The following is a 17,405-nucleotide window of genomic DNA, read 5'->3' on the forward strand; positions in this document are numbered from 1 at the left end:
GAGTGAGATCCTTGGGGCCTCTGGTCTGGCGATTCCTGCCTCTGCAGATCTGTGCTCGGAGTTCGTGACCAGTCGGGGCTTTGTCCAGGGACACTTTTACCGGTACAGCCCTGCCAGCTTGGGTGCATCATTTTCTGAAATCTCTTATTTTTTTTTGTAATCACATTTGTTTGTTTGTGTGTTTGTCTTTTTGAGACAGGGTCTCGCTGTGCAGTTCAGGCTGGCCTTGCGCTCACTTTGTAGCCCAGGCTGGTCTCAAACTCACAGCGATCCTCCTGCCTCAGCCTTCCGAGTGCTGGCATTACAGGCGTGCGCCACCACACCCGGCTGTAATCACGTTTGATCCTTGTGATTTCGTACATCCAGAGAGGTGCAGAATGAGTCTGCCAGTACTCTGCACGTGCTCTTGCATTTAAGTGCTGGGCTAGGGGCTGTTTCCGTGGGCTGATGTGTTCGCTTTGCTGAGCGTTGCTCTTTACACCACCATGGAGCCTTGGGAAAGACCTTACATGAAACCAAGGAGGCTATTTTACTTTCACAATCAAGTTGCTAGAAAATAATTTGTTTAAAATGCTTAAGTTTGCTTTTTAATGTAAATTTCATTTTATTCTTTATAGTAATCTTAAAAGAAAATTAAATTAGGTAGCTTTTGTTTGATTGTGCTATCAACTACATTCATTAAGAAACTGGTTATTCTCATTACAGTGTTCAGTGAATATTCTTCTGGTTTCCTGCACAATTTATGTTGGGAAAAGTTTTCAATTAGCAATAATCACACCTCAGATAAACCTCATCGGCTACGATACTTCCACTGTGCAAAGCTCACAATTTATATATTCATTTGCTTAATTTCATACCATTAAAGTTTAATAATTTAGCTATTAAGATCAAAATAAGTTACAGCCAGTGGCCAGTGAATTTCATTTGGGCAGTGTCTTGGTTACTTTACTGTCATTGCTGAGACAAAATACCTGACACCCAAAATTAAGGAAGGAAAGGTTTATTTAGCTCACGGTCTGTGGAGGTTTCTGTCCATACTTGGCTGGCTCCAAGGCAGAGTGGCACATGACAGAGGGCAACAGTTCATGGTAGCGAGAGACAGCAAAAGCAACAAGAGCAAAAGGGGAGGAGTGGCAGCTGGAAGAGCAAGCCTCTTCCCTTCCCTTATATTGTGTACAAGCTGCCCACCCCAGGGCAGGTATAGTTCTCCCACCCATAATCCCAGCATTGGACCATGGACCAATCATAAACTCTAGAAGCCCGCCTCAAGACTGCATGAGGCTTTAGGGGGACACCCAGACACAAACCATAACAGGCAATGTTTATGTTTCTTGTTTAGAGTTCTCTAAAGTTGTATCAAGATACTCACCAGGAATATGCTCGTGTAAAGGAAGAATGCTTGAAAAGTGACGCACAGTAAGTAATTTTGAAATTGCTGTAGAATTGGAGTTTTTGTCTTCAAGACTAGATAGTCCGTCATTTAATTGTGTTTCTCTTCTGTCTGGATTTGTTGGCTATAATAAACTACAATCTTGAGTTAGTCTGTCAGTCTTGATTTCCACCTGTATAAAATGGGAAGTATACCTACTCTGAGCGACTATAAGGACTACAAAGTTATTATAAGGTGAAGGACTTCAAAGACACCCTTCAAGTTCGGATGTGTGCGTGCATGCACGTGTGTCTGGATAGAAAAATAGATGTGAGTTCCTTTCTTCGTGCTAACATTTTAACACATACCAGATGGGATGGGTGTTGTTCCTACTGTTAAGTAAAAGGGGTGTTAAAGGCAATCTGTTGATTATTTTGAGACTGATACCGTATTCATGTTATTTAGCAAGCAGATACACTCAGAATGCGAGCACTGCACACACAGTAGTTACATGTGGGTGTGAGGCAGGAGACAGTTTCTCAGTGCGGTACCTGCCTTCGTGGACTCAGAAATCCCTGTTAAAGCCCTGGCCTCTCAGCTGCTGCCTCCCGCAAGGTGGTGCTGTGCACACTCACCCCCGACACACTGCTGAAAAGTGACACTGCTGAAGAGCTTCTGGGCTGACCCTCGGAGTCCATGTGGACGCGGCTGGGCTTGTAATAGGCTGGGAGGTGTCACTGCCTTTTGCAGCTGGGCCCAGATGTGCTCGTGCATTGGCCCATAGCTTGTTTCTCATATGGAAAGGACAGGTTTCTATAAATCCATTTCAGAAATACTACACATTCAATGGTGGAGTTCTTAGATTTGGTCGACCGTCAGAACAATGGCTGGTAGTTTTAGTTCTTGACATGTGATGCTAGTTTTGACTGAAAGTTTCTGTTACACAGCTCTCAGGAATTAAAATTGGCCTCCTGAATTATTTCTTTATGTTGCACTGTTCTGCTGTTTAACTTACATACTTCTGTTATTAGAAAGAAGAAACTGGAAGCGAAGGTGAAGAAGCTGGAAGGTGGGTTACACCACTGTTACCTGGCTCCTGGAAGCCGCTGGTCACTCTGGGGTTGTAGAGCGGGACACATTGTGAAGTGGCTGTGGAGTTGGGCGGTCCTTTCCTGGAGGGCGTCAGCCCGGGTCTGTGGGGAAGGGCTGCGCCTGTGTCATTCCTGTCAGCAGCGCGACGCAGACGCAGAGGTGGAATGTGGCAGTCCCTGAAACAGGCCTGCGCTCAGAGTAATAGCAGCAGCTAATGAAATGCTTCACTGTGAGAACTGAATCTTGTGGCGCTTTCCCACTTTCCCCTAGTGAAACGAGTGATTACTAGAAAGAGTTGCTGCTTTTCCTAACGAGCAACGGAAGCATTTAGACAGATAGGAAGCCCCCACTGAAGGGTTTCGATGGACTTCCTATACTGGGGACTGTCCGATCTGTCCTGGTCTTCCCCGCATTCCACTGGCGAGGTAGGGCCTTTAGTCTGTGAGTGGGCAGAGTGCAGAAGGGCTGCACCGCAACCTGCTGGGCCCTCCCGTTCCAACCGCAGCCCTTTCAGGGCTCAGGAATGGGGGTCGAGATCTTTTTGTTCGCTTTTCCTCCCATGTGGTGGGGTGTGCACTCTGTACAAAGTAGAAACACACGGGCTCTGCCTGCCGGCCTCCACGGCTGTCCCACCCCAGCACCATGCTGATGGAGTCTGCTTCAGAGATAGCGTGCTTCTATGGGGGGTACAGCGTAGCAGTTTAAATACAGTTGCCTTAGCCCGTGTACAGTAGTACTTGCTGAAAGTGTTCCCTGTCACTGATTTGTCTAAATCAAGCCAGCCTTTTTCGATTTAAATTTGTAAATATCTTGAGGGACATTTTCCTCTGGTTTGAGTTTCGCAGGGATGTTGACAGTGGGCAGTTGAGCAGCAGTGCTGTGTTCTTTGCAGGCCTTGCCTTCTCTTGCTAGTGTGTGGAGATGAGTGTCTACGGACATGCTCCAGAGAGCTGGTGAACTAAATGCCTGTGAGATTGTTTTGAGAACAAACTTCCTGTGAAACAAAATGCAGCCTATATTTTTCATGTAAAAATACATATTTCCCTTGTAAATGACTCAGCATAGTAAAGATTATTGAGGAAAGAAATACTTGAACTTAGTAAATTAGTCAGGAGGGGATTGCTACTACGGTGTTTCGAGAGTTTCCTTTTCTTAGCAGTTATGTGTGAGCATGTCTGTAAAGTCAGCACTGGCCAGATTCTTAATAGCACGTAGATGAGTTGGTGCTGCAGAACTGAACACTGGGAGGATGAGCTATAGCAGTGCCTAAAGAGTGGCTCTGTAATACAGCTATTTGGAATTAGGGTCAGTTAACTTGTCGAAGGGAATTCTAAGGAAGATTACAGAGTGTATAGCAACCATCAATAAGTTGTCTCTCCCTTAGGAGAGAAAGAAGAGGATAGTAACAGATTCTGAGATGCAGTCGCAGCCCTGAGGAGCGCGGGTTACTGTGCTTACTGGAGTGAGAAGAGCCTGCGTGCCGGGCGTGCCCCTGCTGCGGTGCCCTGGGCTCTGCCCGGCTGGGAGGCGGGCCTGGGGTTGCTGTGCGTGTCTGCGGAGGAGCCCAGAGGCCGGCAGCAGCTGTGCGTTTCTCCAGCGGCCAGCCGAGGCCGCAGTCCTCCAGCAGCCAGCTGTTGGTGACGTCTGTTTCAGAGTTTTAGGAAATGAGAAAAGCTTGTAATAGGTTACATTTTGAGTCGTTCCTTAACCGTCGTAGTAAAGTTAGTAAGTTCTTTTTCTCTCTCTGTTGCTTTACTGGACTTTGAAATGCAGAGGCTGCTGTCAAGCAAACTCAGGACTTCAAGCAACTGAGAAATGAAAAGAAAATACTTGAAAAGGAATTTAAGAGGACACAGGTACTGGGTGCACGGTGTGCACACGCTGGGCATCCTGGCTTCAGGGTGGGGGTTCACGCTGCCGCCGCGGTGGGAGTCGGGCGCAGGGCCTGGTCGTGCATCACAGCGGCTATGTTGCCGGCCCAGTGTCTGACCTTCTTACACAGCGCAAACACCGCTGGTGCTTTGTTTCCACAGGAAAGGCTTGACGAGTTTTCCAAGCAGAAAAGTGAAAAGGGTGAGTATTCAGCTAATGCTTACTTTAAAATTCTGTTTTGAAATCCAGTGTTTTTTAAACTTTTTTCCCCATACATTTTTAGAATTGAGACATATTGGAACACAAATTTCAAGTGATTCGTATGGAAGCATAGACAAAAGTAAGTATGCACAACTCCTGTTTTAGTCTTGTGTGTTACTTTTAGTGCTCTGGGAGGCTGCATGATGCTCCTACTCATGACTATAACCAGAGCTTAGAAGATGTCCATGTGAGAAGTCATGCTTTATTTGGGTGGTCATTAGAACCATATACTTCATGTATGCAGTCACTATACTCCTATAAAATAATACAGCAAATGAAAGACCCAGAAGATACTGTGTACGAAAAAATACCTAGTTGGAGATAAAATTGGCATAGTTTTCAATAAGTGTAGATTTTCTTGCTAGATTAGAAATTTGTCAGATTACAAATTTGTTCGATTACAAATTTAGTTTCTCATGAGACAAATATAAAATTAGGCTGAAAACTGTAAAATCAGAACTCTGTGTTATCTTCTAGACAGAGTAGTTTAGGGAAGAGCCAAAGTTAAAAAGGAAAGTAAAATAGTATAACTGTAGAAAAAAAAGAAGTGCAAATGTATCTATACTTTTTCTTACCAAGTGCCTCATCTTATTAATAATGCGAAGCCATGATGACCCTTCAAGCTGTGAAAATTGGGAGTTTTCACTTGAATGCTTCTATTTTACCTGAGGCCATTCCGAGGTGCTTTTTTCCCCCCTCTATTTTAAAAATAAGATTATGAATTTGAATTTCTATTCTGTCCCGCAAGTTTTTTGTGGACAAATTAAATACTTAATAAACAATGATGTTTATTAACATCATCAACACTGTTTATTAACATCATCAACACCTAAGTGTTGCTTTCTCTCTTCAGTTAAAATTATTAAAACCCTGGATTTTTGTTATATAATATCTCCTAAGAAAGCAGCTTTACCCTTCTTTTCCTCTTAATGATTTTTAATGCAGAGAACAAGTTCATGTTTCACTTGCCTGTCTTTAACAGTTCACAGCTTCCCGCGGCCTGGGCACTGGCTTGTCGCTAATCACTATCAGTAATCTGTAACCCCGGGCTTTCGGCTGGGTGATCCCTCCAGTACTGTTCCATGTGGAAAGGGAGCTGAGTGGCAGGCGCTGCTGAGAGCGGTGGACACGGCAGCGTCTCACTTTCCCCACCTGTACTCAGCTGCTGGAGGGAATCATCTGATTTCTGCAGTAGCAGATTTGTTTTAGGCCTGAGGTTCAGAACACACTCTTTCTCCCTACCCCTTCTTGCAGTTGTTCTCCACCCTTATATTCTATAGAACTTGTGACTATCTCAAGCACAGTCATTGTACAGTTGTTTTTACTCATCCTAAGGATGACGACAGGACTATTTCCTATTGTATGTTTCACTTTTTCTAAGTAAATAAAGTCAGCTGCGGACCTTGATGGGTTTAATTCCTTGATGGGTTTAACCAGGTATTGATATGTACTATTAATATTTGACTTCTGGAAGAAATTTGCAAGTTTGGCACTAAAGAGTATTGAGTCAACTTCAGTTTTGAAAAAGGCTGCCTGGGTGCCATTTTGCCTTTCCTTCCTTTCAAATTCCAATAAAAATGACCCAAATTATAAAAAGAATGGTTCCCCTGTATAAAGGTTGCACCATCAATAGAGAAAATTAATGAGGAAGATGAAAAGCAGAAGGTAACAGTTACAGAAAAAATAGCACCTCTCAGAATAGCAGGTTTCACCGCAGAAGCCTGGAGTTTTCCGAGTCCGCAGGGAAGGGAGTGGGAGAAGGGGCAGGGCTTCGGTTCCGCCAGCTGAAGGACAGAGGGTGCAGGGGGCCAGCGTGGAGGCCTCAGGAACTGTTTCAGGCTTTTGCCCACAGTCTGTGACCCAAGTGTAGTTTTCTAAAGTGTTAGCCGTGACACGAGAGGGCATCCTCATGACCTGTGGGTATCAGTTGCTCATTGGGGCTGCTTTGAGGGATCGCCACTCCTGTCCCTAGACACTAAAGATTTATGTCCTCTTCCTGAATTCTCACAGTTGCCCTCATTGAGCACCACCCCCATCCAAGCAGAAAAAGTTCTATGGGTTTATGAAACCAAACCTACATTTGTTGTCAGAGGAATAAGACAAAAAATACAGGCTGAAAGAGGATTTTGGCTACTAAAGATGTTTTCTTTAAACTCTCAGCTAAAAAACCCAAAGAGGCAGTGCCAAGAAAGGAACCACACACACGAAGACTGGAGAAAGCAGTGTTAAGTCATGGATGAGGTGAAAATGTTAAAAGCGGAGTTAGAATTTCTAGAGAAAGTCTGAATACCCAGAGGCTGCTGCCATGGACTGAACCAGTTGGGAGTGTTCAGAATTAAAACTACAGTTACATAAACTCAGTGGATGAGCTACATGTTGAATGGACAAATACAAGATTGATTTAGTGAACCAAGAGATTTAAATCCTGAGAAGTTGTAAAAGAGAAAAAGGGTGTTAGGGAAATTATAAGAATTTGAAAGGTGAAGCCAGACCTCTGTATGCATCTTTTAGAACTTCTCAGAGGGGAGGATCAAGAATAATTGGAAGGATTTTCCTTGGGCAGAAACAGATAAAATATATATTATTCACATTGAAAGGGCCTCTCAAGTGGTAAGCATGACTATTGTATATAACTGTCACCTCTGACATGTTGGTAGGAAATATTCTTCAAACCAGTGAGGTGGAAATTTGAACACAGAGTAATAAAGTATTCTAAGCAATGCTAAGGTGAAAGCAGTAATATAAGGCAACAAAATAACTTCAAGCCTAGAAACAAGTTTACATGGGTTAAAAGAGAACCTTGAGGCTGCTTAAAAGTGCAGTTCACCTAGAAGATCTGCTGTGATGGACCTAAGAAGGTGAGACTGTGTCAAGCAAACAACACAGCACAAACCTTGCTGATTATAGCGGGGTAGCTAGGTCTGTCTTTATCATGAGAGACTTCAATATATTTTTCAGAAATAACAGGTGAAAGTAGACAAGAAATGGAATTAGAAACTCAGTTGCCAGGTTGATGATTTACTTATAACTCCATGAACCTTGTACCTTTAAAATAACTTCAAAAATTTGTGAAAGTTGGATAATACACAACAAAATGTCTGTAACTTCATATGAGATACTAACAAAAAGTCCCACTCCACTCAGAATAAGTGAAATGGGGAAGCAGAGCGTTTGACGTGGGACACTGAAACTGATGCTGGATCTTTGCAACGCTGTGAGACCAGCAGCTCTGGCAAGTGTGACTGAGAGCGGGGAGAACCCGGTAGCTCCAGGACAGTGCATGCCGTAAAGCTACACTGGAGTCCTGCATTCCCAGTTTCATATTGAAATGTGAGGGTAGGTAAAATGGGTCATTTTCTAGGAAAACATGCTGAGATTGACTGTGAATAATTGTTGGAAACTTGACCAGAAAATAATCCTAGAGAAGTTTTTAGAAATGATCCTGACACCATAATTGATCAGGGTGTTTATGGTTGTGCTCTTAAAGGACTTCAATGGAAGCCAGGTGTGGGAATGCACGACTGTGATGCCACCATTTGGGAGACTGAAGCAGGATGATCTCTGCGAGTTTCAGGCCAGCCTGCGCTACGTAATGAGCTGAAGCCAGCCTAAGTTACATAGCCAGACCCTATCTCAAAAAACAAAACAGTACAAACAAATAAGGCTTCAGCGAAAAACTAGTGTCTTTATTATTAATTCATTGTTTTAGAACTTAAAAACTGGAGTGTTTCATCCGTGTCTCTTAAACTAGCATCACCCTGCAGTAAAATATGAGCAACATGAACACATACTCTGAAGACTCAGGTAACTCTTTGCTACCTGATAACAGAACTGCAAAAATACTAAATAAAATTTTAAGGGATCCAATCTTTATTATTTAGAATACAAATTATGACTTAAGGATATTACCGCTGGTTCAAAAAATACCATGTTCATCTCAGTTCAGCATCTATTTCTAATTTTAAAAATAGTAATTTGGTGAGATAATAGGAAAGGAAGAGTTTGAACTTAAGAAAAAGCATTAAAAATATAGTCTTCCTATCAGAAACAAGGCAAGGATTCTTTTTATTACTTTAATTCTTCATGCAGTGGAGACCCTAACCAGTGTGGCCAAATGAACAGAAAAACAGGCAGTCAGAGCTGCTCACGGTGCGCGTGTGCAGAGCATAGAAGACTCCCCGGAAACAGTGACTGGAGCTGGAAAGAGATGGGGATGAGGTGAATACCCACAATGCACCACTGTGACCCTGTGCGGAGAGGAGCGCAAGTGCAGCGCCCTCTCATGGACTGGAACTGTCAGCAGTTAGGAAGAGCTCCAGAGCAGAGTGCAGAGTGCTGTGCAGCGCTCCTGAAGGGGGCGCACGTGACGGCTGTGTTCCTGCGTGGGAAAACTCAAAGCGTCCAGATGTGGCTCTTCCCTAAGTGTATTTATTTAAGTAATGTGTCATGAGATAAGTCTTGCTACAAGTTGTAGTAAGGTTTTCTGTGGGAAAGAACAAATAGGGAGTGAAAGTTTATCAGGAGAAAAATGTGTTCAGGATAATAAAATTTTTTAAGAGGGAAGAACTAAGCAAAGATCATGCCCTAACAGCATGATAATCGATATTAACATTTAGAAAGAAGTGTGTTATTCATACAGAAACTGACAAAGCAATGGAGTGGAAAACTCCAGAAATACTCTTAAGTGCCTCACATTTTGATAGTGGAAACATTTTAAAAGATTAAAGAGAGGTGTGCAGTTCACTTAAATTTTATCGTGACAACTAAATTATGCAACCGCGCTCGATTTTTTTCTGCTTTGTTGGGGATGGGTTGCTTTTTTGGCGGGTTCAGATCAGAAGTAATGAGTGGTCAGTTAGATTAGGCGTAGCTCTGTTATTAGGCTCCATTAAAAATGGAAAAGTAACTTCTTTTCTTTTTTTTTAAGGTTCCTTGTTTGCTGCTTTGGGTATACGTAATAAGCAGGGATCCTGGTCAGGTCATTTAAGCAGGGATCCTGGTCAGGATTACAGTGTTTGGAAGCAGGCTTTTGGGTAGGTTAAATCACACTGTAGATAAGCTACTGGATCACAGAATTTTGGAAACCAAAGTGGGTGTTCGTCAGACGCGGTGATAAACAGGTTGATCTGGCTTAGGCGAGGTTGCCAGTGCCAGCTGTTCAGAACTGTCCATACCTGCCCTCCACGTCTGTGCTGGCCCCTTCCTATGGACTTCATGTTTGAAGTGACACAGTTTGCCATCTTAAATAGGCGGACACTATTTTAAAATCTGTGATTGATTTATCTGGAAATAATTTTGGCTTAAAATACTGGCCTTTTCATCTTCTCTTGAACTGGATAAAATGCCAATTTTAATAAGTGTTTAAGGTTAATTTAGAAATTTAAGGAAGCAATAGGAACTTGAGGTGGATTGAAATTACCCCATACTTAAAGCCACTTTTAGTTGAATTTTAATTAGTGTGGGTTATTTTTTATGTATATTTCATTACAAGCTATACATATTTATACTTTCATGTTTTTGCTTTGGAAGGTATTTTTGGAATTTATATACTTAAAACTGCTTTAAAACCCTAGTATTATAATATTCCCTTGAATTTCACTAGGACTTTCTTGATTACAGCTTCCATTGGCCTTTCTACTTGATGGAATCTAGACCCCTTTGAAAATTTATAAAAATGAGCGGTTTCACTTTAGGAAAGCACGTGCTCTCTGTCTGCTGCTGTGTGTTTGGTCCCTGTCTGTGTTCATACCTGCACCTCTTGTCTCCATCCTGTCGTCTCCCCTCTAGTTGATGGGTGTCCCCCAGGTCAGTTACTGCTTGGTCAGCTGGTAACTTTTCTGACAGTCTCATCTAACTGAGGGATACTTCTCTGCTGTTCCTATAAAACACGTGTGGCCCCGCTGGTGTATTGTACCTTGTAGCTGTGTCTTCTCTGCTCACCTCAGAGCACTCTGGGGAGAGTGTGCGGGCTGAAGAGCCGTTTGTCCCTTGCATAGACAAAGGTAACAAAAGCCTTTACCAGCGAATAGGTTGGCTCTTTGAGGGTTCTCCGTGCCCCCTGCACTGAAGATTTCAAAAGCTCTGTTGAGTCCTTAATTTTAGCTAACACATTGCAGACCTTCCCATCAGTAACTGAGTTGTGCACTTGGTTGAGTGGAGGAAGATGCTTCTGTACCTAGTTTTCTAAGTCCTTAATAAATCCCGATTCCACAGGGTTTGTGTGGGCATTGCGCCAAGTGACATGACCTGATGCTGCCTTCTCTCTCACAGGGAAAGTGAAGCTGCTGCTGAAGGAGCTCTGGCTCTGCGTGAACTCAGCGCGCAGACTGCCTAGTGAAGGCAGCAGATGGGTTACAGGTAGGAAGATGCGTTCCATGCGTGAAAGTAGAGCTGTTTACCACAGGTGTCGCAGCCTTTGCCTTTTAACGTCTCCTGAGTGGAAAGGAATGCACTGTGTGTACTTCTGATCATACAAAAGCGCTCTCCCTTCCTTGCGACTTCACATTTCAGGAAACAATTTAGCTTTTACTATTTCCGTATGGCTTTTATCGGTACATTCAAAGAAACTGGAAGGACAGAACACTGAGAGAGAAATAGCAGGTACATGTGGAAGACTGAAGGATGTATTTTTTAAAAAATCATTTCATGAGTTTGATTACCTATGAGGAATTTAACTCTTGTCTTATGTAATTTACCAGTTCCTTTGGCCAGACAGCTTCACTTGCAGTTAGATGTTACGGAGATTGTCAGCTATGTTGGCATTTGTAGAGCATTCGGGTTGTTAAATTTGGAAATACATGTTAGCCACTTCTTCTAAAGGAGGAAAAGATAGCCGACTTCCACAAGACTAAAGTGGTTCTTAGTCAACTTTTTGTTATTTTACTAATTTCTTGAGATGTCTGCTATGGGCTAATGGGATGGCACATGCCTGTAATTCCTGCACTGCAGGGGACTGAGGCAGGTCGATTGCAAGTTTGAACCCAGCCTGAGCAACTTAGTTACTTAGCATGACCCTGTCTTGAAAATTAAAAATGAAGAAATCAGAAAAGAAAGGAGGGCGTAGCTCACTGCAAAGGCCCCAGATTTCATCCACAGTACCACAGTAAGTAAGTAAGTAAGTAAGCAAGCAAGTAAATAAGCAAGCAGGCAGGCAAGCTCGCCGCCGCTGACTTCAGCGGTCGCTGAGGATCTAAGTCTGTCGGTCATGAGGTGTACCTAATTACCAGATTTTCTCCTCGGCTTCAGAAAACAGGGTTCCCTTAATGGCAAGTTGCTAATTCTTGTTGAGGCTGCATTCACTTGGGAAGAGGTATATTTCACGAGGTTCTTTTAAACAGGTTTATCCCTCAGTTCTCTAAGGAGATAATAACGTTGATAGGAACCATCAGGGTCCCTACGTGGTCGTCAGTTGTATGGATCCGCTGGTTCTTGCTGTACCCTAGGAAGGAACCACAGCGAAAATGAGGAAAAGACAGATAAGAGAGAAAAAGCAGGGATCAGTTAGAGGTCTTCTCTCTCCTGAACAGAGAAGGGGAACTGCCGAAGACCAGTAGAGCATTTATTTATACCCTCGAGAGGTTGATTACTTTCAGCCTTGCTGCCCAGCAGTCAGTTAACAAGCTACTAGGCTTGTTTACGTGCTTTGAGGAGCTCCCATGTTCTCGGGCTGGCTTTATCCTACATGTGTAATTATTTTCCAGCTTCAGTTGTTCCCAACGAGAGACACAAAAATCATCACTGGGCAAATATCAAAGCAGTAACTATAGCAGGCAAGATACACTTGGGCCTGCTAAGTTTGGTGGGTGACAGTTTGATAATATGTAACCTGACTACCTATCCCTACAGTGCTCTGAGTAGAGAAAAATCACCCTATAATTATTTGTCTCTTCAACAAAGCTTTCCGGTCCTTGCACAAAGTGTCAGCGAGGGTATTGTTGGGAAAATGAGTGTAAATCTAAAACTAAAACAAAACGCCGGCCCTTCCTAGGAAACTCCCGATGGGGCCTGCCTCGGCCCCGTCTAACAGTAGGGCACAGGCTGGGTGCCAGGAAGGCCCTGTGCTTGGGTCCTAAGCGGGCTCACCTGGGATTTCCCAGCCACCCACATGTCTACAGGCCTAGCGTATTCCCTCCCTTCCACCTGGCACACTGGATCCCAGAATAGTGTTTTGGATGTCTCCACCATGCTGCCCACCTGACTAGTACATGGCCATGGCTACAGAGAGGGTGATCGCCTCAGTACTTGGAGCTGAGGTGTGCACAGGTAGAGGAGTCCATTCCCGAGAGAGAAGCAGGACAGTTGAGGCCCTGCCAGTAGCTCACCCAGGCCCCAGGCTGCAAAGAGACCAGGTTTTTGCCCATTGTCACTGATTTGGGCTGTATAAAAAATTGAACCTTATTAATTTATTAAAACCTTATTATTTTATTACTTAAAACTTATTAATTAATTACTTAAAACCTTATTAATCACCCTAGACTCTTATATCACTCAATTAATCACTTCCCTTGGCAAAAATTAATAAACATTATAAATAAGGGAAAGGGATCCAAGGGTTTTGGATATTCTGACACCTATTGGTTTCAGTAGATCAAACAAAATTGCCCTGAGATGGAATTACCTATTAGTGAAAAAAATATTTAAAGGGCTTTTAGACACAGGTGTGGGTGTTTCAATTATTGCCCAACACCATTGGCTTAAACCATAACCTCTGGATGTAGCCGCTACAGACCTACAAGGAGAGGGTAATGTTTCTCACCCTAGCAAGTGTTAAGCAGCTAACCTGGAAAGATGCAAGATAAAAAACAAAGATAAACAAGGTGCTACAATGATACTTGGCAAGGAGTAGCCATGTGTGAGTGGTTTTATTCTCCCAGCATAATGGCTCTAGCCAGTAGCTAAGTGGGAGAAGGTTCCCTCTCACATCAACCTGATCCTGCAGTTAGACTCCATCTTGTGAATAGATGCACATTTTATGTTTTGGAATTTTAGAGATAATTAATGTAGCTAGCCAACCTAAAGTTGAATGACCTTTTCAAGTACAACCCAAGAGTCTTTGTGTGTCTACTCCTAGACACTGCGCTGATCCTTTTAAGAGGGACCCTAAAATGTCCTGATAATGAATTTCTTTGGAAGTGTGTGGAAAATGGAAATTACAGCAGAGGTTATTAGTTTGCTACAGTATTAAGAAATCACAGAAAGCAGCCACACTGTCCTGATGCTCGCTGACGATATGGCCTGCAGTCCTAGAGACTGCAAACCAGCTACTGGGTTTAGTCACAAGTATGTGGAACCAAGTGCATATGGCGGTGACATAAAAGTGGATTATAGAAGCTATGGCGTGACCTTGAAAGGATTTCTTATGAAAATTAACTGGGAAGATTCTACTTAGTACTCCTAGGTCAAAAGTATCATCTTTCTGATGATAGAAACAATGTCTTTGTTATACGACAGGTCATAATGAGAATGGCTTCTTGAAATTTCAAGAGTCTGAAAAAATGACCAACATAGAACTTGCAAATGCTTTTGGGCAGAAGTAACAATTACCCTAAACTGTTCTGAGTAGCCTATTTGGGTACCAGAGCATACTGTCAGGCTGTATCATGAACTCAGATCTGAAGAAGCTGATTTTACCTTTCAGGGACCTGCTTTGCAGTCCTGTGACAGTGACGGCTCAGAGACTGCTCTACAGCCAGTAGACAGGATAAGGCTTAACCCGACCACAGAGATTGATCCAGAAGACCCAGGACATAGTAATCAAAATGGGAATTAAATATTTGAATAAGTGATAGACTATATAGAGATAATTGAGCTGAAAGTTGGAGTATTCTTAAGACAATAAAATACAAAGAATATCTATATATATATACATATATATATATATATATATATAAAATAGATTAAGGATTGTATTCTACCCAAATTTTTTGATGAGATCTCTGTTAATTGATAGACAAATCTGACTAGTCTGTACAATTATAGATTTCTAAAAACTGTAAGAGTTACTATAATTCAGTTTGACCTGGAATATATTTGAGTGCACTCTGATTTTGTAAGATGTCTGTGTGTTCTTTGTACTTGTTGTGTGTTTGTCTGTCATTCTGTGAATAGCTGTTCCCCTTTATTTTGAGCTCAACCTTTTTTTTCATCATTTGTCCATAATACAATTTAGACTATAGATTTAAAAACGTGCTTTCGCCTGAGCTACCAACTGGTTCAAATAAATCAAAATTGGCTTGCTTGTAACTCATCAAAAAATTAAAATATTTAACCACAATTCTTTAAGGTGAGAAGAAATTATTGGGCAGGACTCCAGTTGGTGAATAGAGGACTGGCCAACCTGTATTCATTAATAAGGAGCCCCCAGTGATCTCTAGAGTATCTTGGAAGATACCCCTAATAATTTGGTCATGGTTAAAAGTGTTCCAGAAAAATAAAAAATAAGGTGTTCTCACAAAAGATGCTCTTAGTACAAAACAAAATTAAGAAACAAAGGTTTTCACATGTGTACAGTAATTCATTATTGTTAATCTCATGAGGTATTAAAATATATTCATGCTTATGGATGTGCAGGTCCTCCAGAATGTAAAACAAGGAGTGTTTATTGTGATAAAGACTTTTCTTTCAGATTAAAACCTCTGCTTTTAACAAAAACTTACATATATCTTATTAAAGGGTAACAGATTAGAAAAAAGCTTCTTATGTATTAGATATGCCTGCTTAAAAGGGTCATGTTATGTCAAAATGAAAATTTAAGTGTGTTACAAAATGTCGTCATGATTGTCATGCGGCAATGTTATGTATGGATTTAGTTTCTAATTTCATTGTACAAATGTATAGTTGTTATCTGTTAACATTTTATGTGGATTTAAATGATAGGATATCTATGGTTGTTTAGAAAATAACAGTTCCATTTTAGGTTCTAAAGTGTTTGATATTGAGACAGTAGTGTTAAGCTTACTGCCTCTGTTTCAGATCAGTAGTAAGGTTAAGCTTACTGCCTCCATTACAGTATATCAGTACCAGCTGAAGTTCATCGAGATGAAGACCCTAAAAGGATTAGCTCTTTAGTTTTTATGTTTCATTATCATCTGAAGTGTTCACTGAACAGTCAGGCCTCTCACTTGCAGTGTTGTTCCAGAAGCTGTCATTGGTGTTGGTGGACTCGGATCAATTTTCAGAGAAAATGGTGTCCCTGTCAGTCATACACTCAGAATTTCTTCTGCCCATTCCACCGGTTAATGGAAAATCACCTTCCTGCTGTGTGTACTGCTGGATGGGTATCTCATCTCCCCTCCATCATCCTACCTCACTTTTTGTAGGAAATAGTGTCTTTTAAAAAGTATTTCTACTTACTCGGACTTACTTCCAGAATTTGGAACTATTAGTATAAGGGTGCTTTCTAAAAGTTTTCTGGATATTATAAATATTTAATTCCTATTTTCCCCCCAGAACAACCTGCCAAAGAAGACACCAGATCCGAAGCATCTGGGGAAGATGACATGCTACCTCCAGCCCCAGGCAGCCCACCCAGGCCCTCAGATATGCATACGTGCCTCACGAAGCTGTCCATGGAGGTACAGGCTGACTTTGCTGCCTGGGAAAGTGTGGACAAAGAGCAGCCCACTGCGGAGAACCCCTGTGCCAGCAGAGCTGTTTCTCATGAGGACAGGAATCCTGAGCTTTTCCTGCAGAGACCTGCTGACTGGGACAGGACTGACTTAGCCCATCATAGTCAGTTTTTGGACAGAGATCTTCAGGCTGCAATGGACTTCAAACTTTCCCTTCCTCTTCTGTCTCCAGTGCCCTCGCCCCCTCAGATGTCCTCGCCCCCTCGAATGTCCTCACCCCCTCGGATGTCCTCACCGTACCTGAGCTCCCTACCTTCTGCTCTCACCCCTGTGAGTTTGCCTTCTGACATGCGTTGTTCGGGTGTGTCTGTGATACTCTGAGGGTATTAGTGGACCTGGGCAAAACTCTTCATTCTATCCAGTTTCATCGGGGAGTAACTGAGATGTGAAAGAGGTACACCCACACCCTTTGGATCATCAGTGTAGTATGAGTTTTTTTCACTTTTTATAATGGTTGCATTTTTATTGATCTATGTCCCAACCAAATTCTAAGTTTACTATGGGAAGATCACCCAAAAAACCTTTATTTTTATCAGTAGAGCCTGACACATTAGTGAATGGAACATATACTGTGGACATGGAGTTCACATGGACAAGAAAATCCCCATTATTGCATACATGCCTGTTGGTGCAGTGTAGCCACGATCCCCACGTGCACTTGATGGATTCACATTTAGTGCATTTACAGAATGTCTGCAGTGGCTTCTTAGAGGGAGTCAGCATTGATGAAGTGTGATTGCATATCTTTTGGCTTCAGGAGCAGCTACATGTACAGCTCCCTGTAAGGGGGAGGGGAGAGAGAGTCCAGAGGCTAGGCTGGGGTTACAGAGGTGTCTTTAGGCTGAGCTCCTCCTGGGGAACTGGGGATGCATAAGTGACACTGGGAGAGGAGCGGGTCTAGGTCCAGCTGTGGGTCTAGGTCCGTCTCCCCTTCCTTTGTAAATGAGGCCAGCGGCTGCTATCACAGGACAGCCTGTGCAAAGGGCCTGAGGGCTGCAGAGGACAGGGTGTGAGGGAGAAGCTGTGCAGGGAGGCAGCCGTGGTGTGTGGACGCCCCACAGCTATAGCGAGGCTGGGCCCAGAGCCTGCCTGGGCAGGAGCGTAAGGCCTGGGGGAGAGGAAAGAGGGCCGTGTTCACTGGGAGGCCAGGTGAGTGTGGAAGTATGAATGTGTGGGGAGTAGTT

The 17,405-nt window shown here is 42.8% G+C and overlaps 1 protein-coding gene across 1 annotated transcript in view; it reads left to right on the forward strand.

Annotated features, from left to right (window-relative positions):
- The window catches only part of Ice1 (interactor of little elongation complex ELL subunit 1), a gene marked incomplete in the record, with an annotated part of 55,815 nt that overhangs the window by 18,648 nt on the left and 19,762 nt on the right, over positions 1 to 17,405 (forward strand). Inside the window, 7 exon segments of the mRNA XM_013505895.1 lie at positions 1,340 to 1,416; positions 2,401 to 2,438; positions 4,235 to 4,317; positions 4,495 to 4,534; positions 4,617 to 4,673; positions 10,865 to 10,951; positions 16,043 to 16,491. Coding sequence (XP_013361349.1) covers positions 1,340 to 1,416; positions 2,401 to 2,438; positions 4,235 to 4,317; positions 4,495 to 4,534; positions 4,617 to 4,673; positions 10,865 to 10,951; positions 16,043 to 16,491 — 831 coding nt within the window.

The sequence above is a fragment of the Chinchilla lanigera genome, unplaced genomic scaffold (genome assembly GCF_000276665.1).
Source record: "Chinchilla lanigera isolate Chin_1 unplaced genomic scaffold, ChiLan1.0 scaffold00103, whole genome shotgun sequence".
Classification (NCBI taxonomy): domain Eukaryota; kingdom Metazoa; phylum Chordata; class Mammalia; order Rodentia; family Chinchillidae; genus Chinchilla; species Chinchilla lanigera.